Source organism: Typha latifolia, chromosome 4 (assembly GCF_019914945.1).
Source record: "Typha latifolia isolate L0001 chromosome 4, TyphaL0001v2, whole genome shotgun sequence".
Classification (NCBI taxonomy): domain Eukaryota; kingdom Viridiplantae; phylum Streptophyta; class Magnoliopsida; order Poales; family Typhaceae; genus Typha; species Typha latifolia.
In genome coordinates, this window is record NC_133089.1 from 11,133,411 (window position 1) to 11,150,728 (window position 17,318).

General features: G+C 35.2%; 1 protein-coding gene across 2 annotated transcripts; it reads right to left on the reverse strand.

The window, feature by feature from the left end:
* Positions 1–1,545: 1,545 nt before the first annotated feature.
* On the reverse strand, positions 1,546–16,852 carry LOC140786880 (uncharacterized). Of its 2 annotated transcripts, XM_073135586.1 has the most exons (14): positions 16,589–16,824; positions 16,375–16,422; positions 16,219–16,267; positions 16,045–16,093; positions 13,067–13,137; positions 12,570–12,628; positions 12,345–12,443; positions 12,092–12,149; positions 9,732–9,868; positions 9,593–9,649; positions 3,432–3,529; positions 2,017–2,213; positions 1,782–1,914; positions 1,546–1,676 (listed from the first exon to the last, which is right to left on the reverse strand). In XM_073135586.1, the coding sequence occupies exons 1-13, from the start codon at positions 16,679–16,681 to the stop codon at positions 1,829–1,831; spliced, it is 1,101 nt and encodes a 366-aa protein (XP_072991687.1). In that variant the 5' UTR covers positions 16,682–16,824; the 3' UTR covers positions 1,546–1,676; positions 1,782–1,828. The 2 variants fall into 2 exon arrangements, with proteins under 2 accessions (XP_072991687.1, XP_072991686.1); XM_073135585.1 differs by having other exon boundaries at positions 1,581–1,914; positions 16,589–16,852.
* Positions 16,853–17,318: the final 466 nt, after the last annotated feature.

The following is a 17,318-nucleotide window of genomic DNA, read 5'->3' on the forward strand; positions in this document are numbered from 1 at the left end:
TTGCAAATGCAAAGAAAGTGCTACAATATAAGAATATATATTCAATATATTTATCATCTGAAATTTGATCAGTATTATTTTAGATCTATTAGAAAGATTATCAAATCATCTCCAATTTTGTCTCTAATAAGTATCTTCAAATTCGATTTATAGATTAGTCAAAAAATAATGAAAAATGTAATAGTTTTAATTTAAATATAACCATAAAGGGTGCAGTATCAAGCCAAAAATTAAAGTTTCTTTTTGAAATTTTGTTTGTAATTAATCGTTTATACAATTACCTAACAAATGTTAATTTTAATATAAAAAAGATCAAAAGAGGGTATAGTAACTAATTAGAAAATTATTTTTTAAAAATACTTTTATCTTATGTTTGCTTTATCTCTTTTATCACTTTTACATTTTGAACATTACACATATCTTAAAATGATAATATAAAGTGCAAATTGATTAAAAGTTTAATAGTTTTTAAAGAAAATTGTCTTTAGTTTTGGACGAAGAAAATAAAGATTTCACATAGGTTAGAATACAAGGAGGCTAAGTGACACGAGGAACTTTTATACTTAATTTTCTGAGGTTAGGAGATGTAAAATCCCGACCGGTGAGGGAGGGCAAATTGTTTGAGCGAGAGGGAGACCGGACTCGACCCGAGCGAGTCAAGTGTTTGAGCGACAGCGAGTCAGGGAATGCTGTTTGAGCGGAGGTAGGCCCAGACCGAAGCGAGTCAAGTGTTTGAGCGAAGGGAGATCGGACTCGACCGAGCGAGTCAAGTGCAGGTGTTTGAGCTGCAGCGAGTCCCTTTGTTTGAGCGAAGGGAGATCGGACTCGACCTGACGAACAGACATTGAAGCACCTTAAGACGCCTTCAAAGTTGTCAAAATGGCAAAAAATAGAAATAGAAAGAGAGGTCTCACTCGAAACAAGGATCGTCAAGGCTCATATCCAGCTGACTTAACTCACTTAAGAGCGGACGACAAAGCATCGGCTCTCATTCCTGCTTGACATTTATCGGCCATAGGAAGATACTTCTTGAATTTAGCCTAACTATAAAATATATTCGTAAACATCTTCACACACATATAAAAATGAGAAATATCCTATTTTAAGGTACTGATTAATACCAACCGAGTGGCTCAGCTCTGCTCATCCCTATTCATTGGTCAAGTTCTAACTCTTTTAAGACTGAGCACAGGTTTGTACAAAATTATCAACTTTGAACCTTTTTGCCCTTTAATTTCTCTTTGAATAGATAATCGTATAGTGCTCAGATTGTTAGAAATGTATTGTACACGTTCACTTTTATCTGTGCCAGACATTTATTCTCACAGAATCAAAAAGAAATAAATATCTGAGGTTGATTAGTGTATAGATTGAAAAGGTATACTATCCAAGAAACTATTCATCTCAGTAAGTTTTGCGGTTCCTTGAATAAAAAGATATAGTTTGTAAAATTATGAATTAAATCCTAAAAGCAATACAAGAATTTTCGAGGTATAAACTATAAGACTTAAGTAGCATTGCGGTTACGCTCATAAAAACTGGAAATTGTTCATGGGAAAGCCCACAAAACCAATTCAGGCTCTGTCAACTAAGCTAAAAGTTTGAATCAGCAACCAGGGGTAAGATATTAGTCGGTAAAACAGCCTTGAGTACCATGGGGGTGGAATGATCAACACCTGTATATTTTGACAAGTCATTTCAACAATAAGTTCCCTATCGAATCAAAAAGTCTTACATAGAACTCACATAACACTAGTAACAATTAGCCAGTAAAAGAACACCTCCATCTTATAGAGATGATGATGCATATAGTTGGAATAACATCATCTTAGGATGATGTTCTCGAAGCACTTCCCAGACGAGGGAACACTTGTTGCAGCACATGGGGCAGGTTCAACACGATCTCCGCATATGCTGAAAAGAGAAAAAAAACAAGAAAAGCAGAGAATTTGAGAAGGTCAATAACTCAAGGCAATCTACTTTCTTGCATAAGGGAAATTAATCTTGAAATCAGACCTTCTGGCAAACTCATTGTTCGCAATGCATCCTCTGCATATGGAAGACGAGATGGAACAGACTGAGCTACTGCTGTTTCGCTTCCTTTGGCCTCCACTAAAATTTTCTTCGAGGGGTGAATGGGCCATGCCAAAACCCTGATTCGACTTGGAAGAGTTGAAACAAGATCAGCATATCTGAGACTGACAGTCACCTTGCTGCAGCAGAAGGAAAGAGAAAATTCAAAATTCAATAAAGCCTAGAATATCATTTTACTGAGTATAAAACTGTTCATAGTAAAACAGAGCAAGACAATGAAAAATAAGCACAATATAATTCAGCATGGAATGCTTTCATCTCACATTCAAGATATCTAACAAAACATAAGTACGACAAAATGACAAGTTTTGTCTTCTAAAATAGCAAAGCCATTTCTACAGAACATAGGTGGCTGCTTAAGAATGGCGGCACACCCTTATGGCCTATGGGACAAAGGACTGACGGATATACTCTGTCATGGAACCTGAAACAGTAACATAGGAGTATCGCTGATAGTAAAAAAATGTGTATTTGGGAAGTAATAATGAATAAGCATCGCCACAAAAATTCATATCCTCATAACTTGACCATGATTCATATAATTTGTATTATACGCCATAAAGGTCCCTATTTTCTGAGAAAAAAGTTTCTCTTTAATACTCATTTTTGTTCTTTGATCTACTTGATTGCATCCAATCAGGGAACAGTGTCTTCTTGATAAGGAGGAACTTAGCATGCCTACTTAGCAGCTTTTTTTATTTTTTTCATTTTTTATTTTTGTTAGTAGTGCATATGCAGTATGGGGTTGCATATACAGAAGTACATGCAATCTACAAATAAGTATATTGAAGTACATTTGAAATATATATCCAAACTATATCTACAAGAAAATAAAAATAAGTCAGATATCAGCGAAATATAGATTGATTTCCAAGTGCTTAAATAGCTGGTCTGAGATTTGCTCAAGTAGCTCATATCAACCTAACATCTGTGGCAATAACTGTCTAGATTATGTCCACATTATATGGCTTAACTCTGCCTAGGCCCAATATGGATGTGGTTTATGCCAGGCTGCCAAAAACATCATATGAAATTATGACCTTTAAAGAAAATTAAAAGAAAGATGCCTACTATCAAGCAACTGTCTTAGAGCATATGCATTGCACATAAGAAACCAGAGCTCTGTAGACATGGGAAAAGTTTAAGATGCAGAATAATCAAAGTAGGTCACTCTAAAACAATCCCCATTTGAATATGCAAATAATAATGATATGTAAGATTAAGGTAAATGTTAACATCCAAGACAGTAACTGTAGACTTGTAGAATAGCAGTAATTACATAGCATGCCCCTTTTCAGTCAAATTCTAGTTATAAAAGCACCTAAAGCTGAACGTACCAGTCAAAATCTTCCAATACAAATTCAATCAAATTGTATGGAAGACTATGAAATAGCTCTCCAATTTGATTACCATAGAGCTCCTTGATAAGGCGGACCTAATACCCAGAAACAAAAGAAAAAGATATAAATGAGTGAACTGTTTACAAGATGGTACAGAAAATTTTCCATACAAGCTAATAGGACTGTTTTTCATAATTATCCAAACAACAGAAAAAGGAAACCATCATAGGAGAACATCATTAGTTGGGATACCTCATAACAAGAACTGAATGAGAAATAATCATATATAAAATTTATTATGTCCTCATAAGCTTTCAGAATTGTATTAGAATTACCTTTCCCTAAGTATTTGATAGTGGAATGCTGTGGAATGACTGAAAGCAAGCTCGCAAGAGAATGCCATCCAGACAAAGCTATGTTATTAGGATCTCCAGAAAAGATCTAAGATGATGCAAAAAGATGCAACAACACTGTGATCCAGGAGCTAAAAACCTCTGTACAATCACGTTTGAGTCAAGCTAGTAAAGAACTAAAGATTGTGTTTAATTGTCTTTTTATAGTTCCTTTGAGTCATTTCAATGTATTTTCGTAACTTTTGTTTTTGAGCCTGATAAATGCATGATTAAGATGTCCAAGGTCAATTAATTACTAGATGAATAGATTTTCATGGTACATCTATGTTGATATGTTGACCTATTCAAACTAAAATTGCAAGTTCGCTTTCGCTGAATATAACAAAAAGGAAGTGGATGTCACCTCCTAACAATAGTATGTTGTCTATTTTTAACAAGAAAAGGCTGAGGCTGCTTCTTCGTTTCCCATGTTCTTCCCTGAATAGTAAGGCCCATTGTTCTAAAAAGTGGCTGTCAGATCATCGCGGCCACCATTATAGATTATGCGCTATTATAACCTGTTCAAATTTCCTTTTCTCTTTGGAAGTGTTTCGTTGCTGGGAGATGAAGTGAAGTGGTTAATTTTAGCAACCAACTCACTTTTTATTATTTAGTTGTAAGAAATACGTTGGAAAGTGATTTTTCTTACTTCCTCTAAATTATCAAAAATTTCTATTTTTGGCCTAATCCATTTCTCTCCAAAGAAGAGTGGCACTTCCCAACTCTAGTTTGATAGTATAGGCCTAATCCATTTATCTCCGAAGAAGAGTGGCACTTCTCAACTCTAGTTTGATAGTATACATGTGTTAAAGGATTTGTTGATTATGAATTCATTGAAAACAGAAATTCTTTCAATCCAAAGGTGTGGGATTCTCATGGTGCCTGTGCACCTATCCTTTAAAGTTTAGCACTTAAATTAATTGGACAACCTTGCCTATCTTTGTGCTATGAGAGAAATTGAAGCACGTATTCATTCATCCAATCAACAAAAAGAAATAAGATAACTCCAAAATGAGTTGAAGATTTAGTATACATATTAATCTTCGGATTTTATTAAGAAAGCCTCCATAATATTTGGAAGGGGAAAAAAATCAAGATGTGGGAAATAAGAGAGATGCCTTTGATAATTTTGATCAACGTATCATATTTAATATGTAATATACAATGTTTAATATATAACAATTAAAAATAATCATATGTAATATACAATGTTTTAAAAAAAACTCATGAGACGGGGTGCCTAGGTGAATGGGCGATTCATGTTGGAGAGAAGCGCATGTTTAAAATGGGATGGAATAAGACAGCAATTAGCATTTAATCGGTCAAAACACATCACTGTAGTTTGGGTTTTGGTTATAAGTCATATGACTTATGGATCTGGTTTTAAAAGATCCAAATTCTTTAAAGTAATATACTAGTCTAAATTCAACACGTGTTTCCCTTTTCCCCACCTAACCACAGCAATATAATTTCAATCACCACCAAGAGAGAGCTCTCTCCCATCTGGAGCAAGGCGGCAATAGAACCAGAACAACACAACCAGAAAGGTACACAACTAAGCTCACTATCCCCCACCCCCCCAACACCCTCTTCTCCCTCTCATCTTTTTCTTCCGGCATCATCGCTGTGGGCAGCGGCGTCCGTCACTGCAATCAGCGGTAGTGGCGTTCACGCTGTGGAATGCCGCCGCCAATCAATGCCAAAGCGAGAGTACAATGCCAATTCAATGCCAAAGCAAGAATTTGCAAGGAAGGTTCGAAAAAGATCCTATAGCATCAAAGAATACAGAGAATATTCCTCCGCTCTAGGTTAACATGGAGTATCATTGAAGATGCCTCCGGTGCAATAGAAGTAATGGCTTCAAGAAAGAGTTCTAGATTTGCAACATCAGGTGCTTCTAGTTATAGAAGGTTGGATGATATTGATGAAGCACATTTAGACTCTGAGGATGACACGTATGAGAAAGTTGAAGTGAATCTAGAATTAAATGATGATGGTTCTTATGACAAGATAAGATCCAATGAAGAGCTTCATATTAATCAACCTGAAGCTTCAGGCTTAGAGTGATAATTATTCTGTCTTCTACTTTTTTAGATTTTTATAAATAAGGATGTTATGAGTTTGTGGTGTTTAGCTTGTGTTGCTTTATTTGTTTCTTCATTACCTTCCCACAGGCCAACACTCTAAAATTTTGCATAAAGTTCCATAACCATATCATTTGGCAGAGATGTGTTAATGATTTTTTTCTTATGTATATGCATAAATTCCTATGTTGAGGCTTTTGATCTGTGCTATAGTTCTCCAGAAATGATTATTTGGCATTGCTAAGCTGTTGTCAACATCTTGTGAGCTTTTATAATTGGGATAGGATAATTTCTGCTGGAGAAAAGGATAAAGAAGACAACGCTAATGGTAACAGACTCCTGCTTAGCGCCTAGCGATACATGAACCATTGGCTGCCCATCTGCCGCGTTAGTCTTTTAAAACATTGGTAATATATAAGATAATAAGATTTACTAAATTACTAAATAGAGCATATATAAATATTTAATAGTACATTACACCAATATACTAATTACTAACTAACATGATTACAATTCACAAGTCACAATGATAATAACAAGTTCACACCATAACAAATAACATGATCAATATTATCATAATCATAATAACAAATTTAAAACTAAAACAAATAACATGATTAAAGATTCAAAATTATCACAACCATAACAAATAACATGACCAAAATTATTAAGTTCACAACCATAACAAATAACAAGATCAATATTTTATGTTCACAAGCATAACATAAATGCCCTCTTCTAAGTTATAATCTTCTTCACAATCTAATTAGCAATTAATTCCTCTGAGTTCTAGCATAAGTGCATAATAAATTAGCATTAATTAGCAAACTAACTAACAAAATTTTAAGGGAAGTGAAAGAAATTTCGCATTAATAAATAACAAACTAACATTAATAAACAATTAACAATTAACAAACTACTTAGCATTAATAAACTAATTTTCAGGACAGTCACAACAGTGATCTTTTTCTTCTTTAGTTCTTATTGCATAACAGATTAACATTAATAAAATAATAAATAATTAGCAAACTAATTACCTATATTACTGTAGTAGAGATCACACAAAATTGAAAATACTACTATAGAGACTAGAGAGAGCAGCTGCGCAGGGAAGAAAGAGAAAGGGAAGAAGAGAAGAAGAAATGGAAGAAGAGGTTGTATCACTTGCCAGTGCCAAGAGTTGAATGGGAAGAGAAGAAGATAAAGAAGATAGAGAAGAAAAGCTTACCTATTGGTTGTTGTCATCGCTTGCTACCACCACTCGAGAGAGGAGGATCAAGAGAGAGGAAGAGCAATGACTGGTTCGAAAAGGGATTAGGGCAGATCGAGTGAGAGAGAAAAGCTTGGGATTTTTTTTTAAAAGTTTCTTACCTGCATTCATTAGCCCAACCCCACCCATTTTAAAGCCATAATGGGCCGCTTGAGCCGCCAGCTGCCAAAGCGGCCTACCCCGAGCACCAATGCAGCCCGCCCACCTTTAGTAGGTTGCAAAGCTACTTTGTGGGTGACCAATATGCTGCTCCACCATAACGGCCGCCTTGCCAAGGATGTTTTTTTAAACATCGATTTTGATGGTGTAGGAATATTAGGACCAATCTCTCTTCATGAGCCAGATTTAGAGACTATAATGTTTACATATGACGAAAATCAAAACGAGGAGACATCGGCTGAAGAATAAAAGATGATTTTTTTTGTGATGGATATGTATTGTTACCTATTGAACTCTTTTATCACTTTATGATGGAAATGTGGAACTCTTTGTTAGTTGTTATATACTTTTACATATTTTGTGATGTTATGATATTTTTATAGTTTTGTGCGCCTATTGGTTGTCATATGAATAGAGTATGCATTTTCATATTTCTATTATAGATTGGCAATTTATAATTTTTTACATATATATAATTTATTTATCGTCATACATTAGATGCGTTTGTATCCTAGTTTTTCAAGATTTGTCATTGTGTATATATCGTGTTGTGTCTGTGCTTCATAGATATCAACCCATAATATTTTATTTTGAGTTCTTTGTCTACATGTATACCCATCTAAAATCTCTTATTTATATGTATACTCCTTAAAAATTAATATTTACGTGTATCTCCTTTAAAACCCTTGGTTTTTACATGGATATCTTTCAAAACCTATTTTATATTGGTAACCCCCCCACCTCAAAGCTAACCTTAAAATTGCATCAATCTACAGTATAAGTACTAAAGATTTTAACTTATAATTGTCAAAAAGTAACTAAAGGGTATCCATGCAAAAACTATGGCTTTAAAGAATGTGCACACAAATATAAAATTTAAAATGGTAAATATAAAAACAAGGAACTTTGGAGGGGTATAGATGTGAAAATTTCATTTATTGTCTTTGAAGTTTGAACTTCTATTTTTCAATTCCTTTAACCGAATAATAAAAAGTAAAACTCAAAGTTCCCATCTCACTCTTTCTTGAGTCCCTTGACAAAATATTAGAAAGTGATAATATTTTATTTGGATGTTACCTAGAAACTTTCAGTTCCCATGATCACTACACTATCCTCACTTCTCGAAAACAAAACATGCGCTTTAGGTAAATATAACAAATACTCCAATTACGGACTAATATAAAGAGTATATAATCTACGGTTAGTGATACCTTAACAACAACATAATCAAAGCAAGACTCTTAAATATTCAAAAGTTGAGTTTAATTTAGACTCAAACCTACATATCATATCCACCCTGGATAATATTTGGACTCGCTGAACCTGATCAAATGTTGATAAAGTGTGTTGTTTGGTCAATCTTAAGTTGTTGAGATCTGTCATACTCAAAGAATTCCAGGACTGCAGTGAAATAAGCCCGGAATTGGCCTTTTACTCTGGTTTTCTCCAGCCCAAAATATTCCCTAACTACTGTAAATAATTTTTGTACTTCATCCTAACAAGCTTTCAGGCGCTTTAATAAAAGATTAATGAGCTGGTTTTTGCAGTACTTATTCCAAAAAATTATTATTATTACCATTTACCAAATAGACTGATTCAAAAGCTATTTCTCACAGTTTACAAAGCCAACAGAACAACCTCATGATACTTGTTATCAAGCATCAGAAGAACCTTACAACATATTCACATTCCTTAGTGTTCAACTCGCTACATTTAAGAACCATGATTATCAGATATATATAAAATATATATATTAGGTACAGCGGGAAAACTTTGACATCTGGTATCATTCTTTACAATCCTGGCAGCAAATATTTTTTGCTAGTCATATAGACATTATGCCAAAATGGCATGTGCAAATATTAGGCAAAAGATTATTTTCATATTGAAGACATGAATAATTGTATCACACATAGTAACAAAGGCTGACAACCTCTTAACAAGGGGGTAAAAGGCACCAGATGCAATAACCTCAATTAGTATTCAAATCTTGCATATGTGTCAAGTGCCATATTTGTCAATATCTAATATAAATACAGCAGGATAACTTTAATAATTAAGAATTGTTCTTCACAGACCTGACAGCAGACTAGCTATGATCATATTTTCAAGTTAATTATGCAATGTAAGAAATCGAAAGCAGTTTCCAACCTATATTGTCCTAAAAGAAGCGGGAGAGGCCGGAAGAAAACAGCAATGCAGAAAGCTGACATGTTCCAGCAAAATATAACTGAGAGTCAACCAATAACTTACCTGCTCTCTCCTGTCCACATAAGACTGCAGTATTTCTCCGACATAATCAATGAACTTCTGAAGATTAAAGAACATATGTTAGCAGGAAGAGATTATTATGAAGAAGGGAAATACAGATATATGTTAGAACCAAACTTACAATTGCATTAGATGATAGGAGGTCACTTTCTGCTTCCCGTATTGGGAGAAAGAAAGGAACAGTATGTTCAATTACAGTCATCTTTTCAAGAAATGATTTGCTTTCAAGTACACAGTGGTAAATTTCACAAGATTCGCCTGCAAAATAGTACATATTAATAACTGTAGGTCAGAAATAGGATAACAGCATAGTCACCAGATAATCATGCAGTATATAAGAATTAGTTTTTGACATTTGAGATTTGAAAGATGCATTTGCTATATACTTCTAAATGTATAATTCTAAAATTAATAAGACCACTTATCAAAAGGTCAATATGCTTTTTTCTAAGGTATTGAGAACTATCTAGTCACCTGTAAGTCCCTCGAACATTTTATCCTTAGTATAATTTAGCTCGTAAGGGTGGCAGGCATCACATATTAACTATAGTATCATGCCATCCAACGATTGCACCAACCAAACGAAGATAAGTAGATAATCAATGAGAAGATTTCCCTTAACCAAGCCAAGACATACATCCACCCAAAGATGGTCATGGCTATGGCATGGCCGGCATGAGAAAAGAGGCTCGACAACTGGCCCAGAGGGAGAGAAAAAGAGAAGGAGAGAGGAGAGGAAGACATGTCATGCCGCCCTCGATGCCTCACCTTCGCACTCCACTGTCTTCACCATGCCCTAGCCGCAAGGAAGAAGTCAAGAGGAAGAAGATGACCTAGAATGGGTGGAAAAATATTAAGTTAGCGGATCTAACTTAAGTTATCGATTAACGGATCGAAAAAAACTTGTTAACAGTTTAAACGGTTAACTTAAGTTTTTATTCGACCTGTTTTGGGTCATCTTATTCCTCTCGACTTCTTCCTCACAGCTAGGGCACGGCAAAAACAGTGGAGGGCAAGGCATGAGGGATGGCAAGAGTGACAGCGACGGCTTCGCAGTGAAGGTCTCCACTGTTAATTGCCTCTAGGAGCTGCTTCGCAGCAATTCATAGGAGGTGAGAAGAGAGGTCATGCGGCACCCCTCATCCACATGCCGGTACTATGTCGGCATGGCCATTGTTGCATCTGCCTGCTTTTACTTTGTAATCACATTGGAAATCCTATACATGGAAGTCCACAACTGTGCACATTTTCCAATAATTTATGGGTAGAAATTTATGAAGAACCTACAAAACCGAAAATTGGCACAATATTAAATTATGTTCTGTTCACTTAAAATGATGCGGTAAAACATCCTATTAGACTGGATGCTAGAATATAGTACTTTACTTGTTTACCAGTTTATCTTATTCACCTATAACACAATTTGGTTGATCCTGGGCTTATTCTTCTCCTACATCAAAGTTCTAAGAACAGGAACAGTTCCATAGGTGCATCTGTATGAGGGTCTTTATGCAGTCTGTGATTAAAAAATATGTACAGAAAAGATAATTAAGTTTAACCATTGAGTACCTAATTAAAATTGCAGGACTACTACACAATATTATACATGTCATAGTCAACTTTCAGTAAGATTACAAGGTAAATAAATTTTCCAACAATAAACTGACAAAATCCAAGAAGATATCAAGCAATTATCTTTAGGACGATGAGAATTTCAGGTACAGCACATTGTCCCTAGTAAAGGTGCATTAGTTTGCCCATCATGTTGTACCTTCCTATTGCATTGCCAAAGCTTCCCAACAGAAGGGAATTAATAGCTAATAACTTAAAAAAGTAAGTTGCACAGGTGATACCACCATATTTACACAAGTCATTTGAGCCATAGCCACGATAACTATTTCCTTAAACTGAATACTTGGTCTCAAGTAGGTATATGTGGACTGGCTAGTTTATGTTTCGTGATCCCTATACTGCAAAGGGTAAATTCAACAAATTTACTCAGCCATCAGAATGGACATTCTTAGTTAAAAAGGTTTTCTTTCCATGATGCCTGAAAGCAAATAGTCAAATTACCCCTCAAACCAGAAAAATTTTGCAGCAAGTCCACCACAAGAATCAGATGCACAAAGCAGATATTTACCCTTCATTAAATTTGTATTCATAAATACTAAATAGCAGCAGCAACAACAATTATACAGCAACAATATCAATGATTTATAAATGGTAGAGAGGAATATTATCCTACAATAATCATGTTCATAGAAAAGTCAAATTGCAAACTACCAGCACGGAAGCATGATAATTTCAGCTTTCAAAGTGCATTTGACAGAAATTGTTTCTTTTCCTGATGCAATGATTTTCCATGTTTACCCCAATTTGCATGATGTATTGCATCATCAAGCAAACCAAGTGAGACAAAACTCCTGGGAGTGAATAGGACTTTCTAAAATAAATAACTAAGAATAATGATAGCATAATTACCAGCAAATGATGTCTCATACTGAATGCCAATCCTTGCACCTTCTAGACAACATATGACCTGTTAAAGAGGTAAACAAGGTCCAAGGTCAACTAAGAACAATGGTACATATTCCTCTAAACAGAAATCTGCATTGCTATTGTCCACCTATCATCTTCTCCTAATCATATGTAGAAGTATGCGACCACATGCCTTACTATCAGGAACTGATGGTTCTCAATCAAAACAAAATGCCTCAATGAAAATCCATATCACCTTATTTTGAATCCTGTAAGTAACTTTTGCATGAAAGTGAGGATCCAATGGAATGTTTGTTTGGCTTGACATTGCCTTTCTATCAGCTTCCATGTGAACCTGGTCTATGAAATCAAACTGACTCATTAGCAACTCAAATAAACATTTGGAATATTATATTTGATGCTAGTTATGGTTTAGAAAAGAAACATAGTAGAACATACAGAGTATTGAAAAGATTAGTACCTTCTCACGTATAGTGGCTAATAGCCCATCATTCCACTGTTCGCCATCCAAAGATCTCTCTGAAAATAACACAACTTTATTATACGTAGTTTATAAAGAAATTTCTTCTAAAAGACGATTATCCATGTTAACAATCAGTGAAAATTAGGAATGATTACACCTTAATTTGCACGAACAAATCAGGTGTATGTAAAGTGCATCTAGTAACCATAGGAACTCTTATGGCTATATTTGTAGAAGTTGGAAAATTATGAAATACAAGACAACATGACAGTTAATACAGGTTGTCTGACATTTAAAATATCTGCACAACTGACTTCAAAAGTTACATGTTTGACTGAGGTCTCAATGAAAGAACTAAAAAGATCCAAAAAAAAAAGATAAATAGTAGCCATGATAACCATATGCATATTATTAACTATAATTTTGTCATAGCTCCACAAATTCAAAAGAATAAATGTTATAAGATACCATAGGAACAATAATAGAAAAAGTACCCTCAGTTTGAGCAGCTCGGGCAGCATCAAATTCTTTCTGCAAACGCTCAAAAACCAACTTGTCTGAATCCCTGTGATAGAAGGAAGGGTGAATAACTCATATAAAAGAAAAGACAAAAGAGAACAGAGACCATTATTCAAGAACCTAGTCCTTCCTAAACAGCAGAGTATGCATCTCAAATTCAAGAAGATAATAAATATTTCAAAAAATTACACTACCCCTCTGTGGTTTGGCTCAATTGAACGAAACATTCACGCACTTTTAACCTAAGTACTTTAAACTCCTATGTAATATGGACTAGCGTGCAATCACTATTTTTTCCATCATATTTGACCAAACCACAGGTCAAATTTGAATATCCTCATTAGGAGGTAAAGGTGTAAAAGATTAAATAAGTTTTTCATCACATCTAAAATAATATCGCTCGAATTTCAGATAACAGAGTTATGACAAATATATTGAACAGATGTATGTTTTTGTTATATTTTTGTCATTTACAATATTATTTTAGATGCGATGAAAACACTTATTCAATCCTCTATAACTTTATCTCTAATAAGTATCTTCAAATTTAACTTATGATTTGATCAATTATGATGGAAAAAGTAATAGTTGCACCTTAGTGCAGGCCATAAAGAGGCTAAGTGCTTATAGAGAGATTTTGTGCAATTGAGCTGTCACAAGGGGAATAAAATACAATTAACCTAAATATTAATTCAAATTGAAATAAAACCAAGAAATGAAAGGAGATCAATAGGATGAGATGCTAACAAGTCCTGTGAAACTGTATGTGTGTTGTATTCAAAAGAACCCATAAAGGCATTAAGCAAAGTAAATTCACCAAGGAAAAGGTCTCAAAATTTAGAAAGATGTAAAGACATGTTAGAACATTAGGTACAATACATAGTTTCTCAAAGCTCCACTGAGAATTATCACTGATTAGCAACCAAAGATCCCTAGTTTTCAACATAATTATCGAATTATTATTGCATGGAAAAGTGGAAATCTAATACAACTAGGGCTGGGCCAAGTTGTATCGGAAGGAATAAATTTTTGTTTTAAGAATAAAGCTTGTTGTTGGGGTGCCTTCAAATGCCAGAGACTCGCGTTCGAACGTCTACACGCGTTCACACATACAGAGAACAAGTTTTGCGCATTTAAATGGTCACGGGCCTATTCAAATGCACCATTCGAACGTCTGCACGCGTTCGCAAATACAAAGAATGTGTTTTGCGCGTTCAAACAGCCTCATACCCTAACCTTCCCGTCAACCCTAGCTGACACTGGCTAGACTCCTTCCCCTCGATTGTCACCGCCTTACTTCAGCGACTCTCTCTCTCTCTTCATCATATCTCTCCTCTAACTCGCACGCATCTCCATCTCTACGTTCACCCCACCACCTTCACCTCCTTCCACCATCATCAAAGAGCTACCTTCAATTCAAATACCCAACCTAATCCCCTCTTTAATCCAAGAACGTAACAAAATCTCATAGATGAAGTTTCAAGGTTGTTGAGATTGGAAAGTGAGTTGAAGTGCAACCATTTGGACGCATTGTAATCACTTGCAAAAAAGGTCCATTGTTTACTTTTATCTTCCCCAGTTTTAGGCTAATATTTAACGTTGTATATTAATATGGCCAGTCAGCCATGAAAGAAGTGAAAACCTGATGTCTGGTGCTTAAATTGGAAAGTGCATACACTTCCCCAAACCCATAAAATACCGCATATTGTTAAACATCAAAGCAGCTGTAAAAATTTTGGGCTTGAGCAAGTATTAGCACTGCAATAAGAATCCTGGTCAAAAGACAAGGTCCGCACAGAAGGTAACCCAGCCCAATCATGTTGAAGTGTTTCAAAACACTAGAATTTAAAGATTGCAATTCTATAGACTAGCATCCAACACCTACATGCTTCAGCAATACACGCTCTTAACTCAATTCTCCAAATATGCTCTAGACATAGATGTGAAATAGAATGGATAACATGAATGTTAGGTACTTAGGCATTAGGAGGATAATTATTGAACTAACAACTACAAGTTGCATCACTCTTCATGATTTCCAATATATTGCAAGATATGTAGTTTATTGTGGATTTAGACCACACTGTAGTGACATAGATATGCTGGAAGAAAGTGTCAAGAAACAGATATCAGGTTACATAGAAAAGAGGTTTTAGCCAAAAGCCAAGAAAGAAAGAAAGAAACTTAAACAATACAGAAGGCTAGGAAGTAAGAACCAAATCGATGTTACTGAAGAATCCAAGCACGAAATGTAATGACAAATGGAAGTCAAGTATTTGAGCACAATATCACAAAAAGCATTAGGCCAATACATGGCAATCAGTAGGGCTCATGTAATTCAGTGGCTCCCAGATGCATGGTTAGTGTCTTGATTCAACACAAGCTCTTAAAATATCACCTATCAACTTAATAAGCCAATAAACCACGTGAACACAAGTAATCCTCATGGTTGAAAATGATGATCTAGCATAGTACAAAAAAATTCGTTCTCTCAAATGTTTATAGTGGTGATGCCCTGATTTGCACAACTATACACCACAATAAACCTACACCGTTAAGCAATGTGTCTCATTGCTTCAACATCAGACAACAGTTCAAAAGTTAAACCATGAACTTATATTCTGTTTCACTCACAAAGCAATAAAAACCATGCCACAGGACCATAGAAGGCAGAGAGAACTAAATGGTGAAAAGGTATTTGACAAATGTTGAGATGTAATCCAGGATGAAAGATTCTTGCTCATTGCATGTTGCCATCTTCCAGTAACAAAAACAGCCAGAATATTTAAGTTACTATTAAGAAAAGTTACAAATCTCAAGTTGTGCTTCTTTTTAGTAAAAAAATATGCAAGAAAAAATTACCACCCAGAGAAAAACTAATCAAATATAAATTTGCAATGCAAAAGTTCCCCACATAATGCAATCAACTTCCCACATCTCACAAACAGATTACCTTGAAAGCCGCTCCTTCAAATCTTCATGCCTTTTAAGAACATTTAATACTGCAATCAGCAAAAGAAATGATTTCTTGAGCTTCAAAACCATATCAAAATAATAAGTCGAGGTGCTTTTTCTTCATGAAGTTTTTACGTATGCTATGATATATAAGAGAAGAGAGAAGTCTTACATCTCGCACGTGTAGTCTCCAGCCTTATATCATCCTCTTGTACAAAATTCTACAGCAGTTAAACTAGCAATCTTTAATATCTGCTTCAGTGGCGAAATTTCTTTGAAACTTAAAAGGAGAAAGATCAAAAGATCAAATCAGCACAGAGTTGCGTACCACTTCCCCCGTTAGTGCATTTTGACGCCTTCTCAAATGCTCAAGTTGCTGCAACATATGAAATAGTGTGTTCTTATGCAAGATTCTATAGGGATGAAGAACATTTACATTCAAAGCAACTCATGAGATAAGGGAGATTACTTAATTACAGTTTCCCACAAGATAAGGAAAAGCCTCCAAAAGAAAAGAAAAAAGAAAAGATGTGGAAACGAACCTCGGAAGGAGGATTTTTGAGGTCTCTATTGGCGACCTTATCGCCATTAGAGGCGCCCTTGTTGCTCTCCACGGGGATCTTCTCGGCCGACATGGACGAAAATCCAAGAAACACCACACAAAACCCTAAAATATATCCCTCTCCTCCCCTTCTGGCGAGATATCTTTTGTTTCTCCGACCGCGAGACCCCAGGGATGACCGATGCAGTTTTTATTAGAGAGAGATCAGAGAGAAAGCTAAAGATGCTCTTACTACTCATGTATCAAAAAACAGGCCAGAGAGAAGGTTTGGGAACTTGTACGAATACTCTGCACGTCGGGTCCACAAAACCGACCTAACCCAATTTTCTGGCTATTATTCCATCGGCGTAGTTGGATACTAAAAAATACCTAGTATTTAGATAATTTGATAGTATTTTAAACTACATGGTAAAATATACTATAGAAGTATTTGGCAGGACGTTTTGCAATAAAATAATACCACAGTATTAAGCTATGGTAATACTAAAGCAAAAACAATCCACTCAGAAGTTCAGTATTTTTCTAAACCTGAGAATATCTGGTTCTCATTTTTTCATCTATTTTGTTCGACATCCTTTGCTACATCTTTCTTCCTAATAGAAAACTAATTAGAAATGGAGAAGACCATGCTGGAGACCTCATCGGAGTTGAAAATACTACTTACAACGGTGATAAAGGTCAGTCTCCCCTTCTTCTCCTTCTCTTTTATA

Bases quoted from the DNA above. Each gene is read 5' to 3' on its own strand.
- LOC140786880 (XM_073135586.1), bottom strand. From the start codon at position 16,681: ATGTCGGCCGAGAAGATCCCCGTGGAGAGCAACAAGGGCGCCTCTAAT. The intron at 9,650-9,731 runs GTAAGTTTGGTT...TTTAATCTTCAG, and splicing joins TCCTATCATCTAATGCAATT to AAGTTCATTGATTATGTCGG. The intron at 3,530-9,592 runs GTAAGTTATTGG...TCTGGGTATTAG, and splicing joins ATGTGGACAGGAGAGAGCAG to GTCCGCCTTATCAAGGAGCT.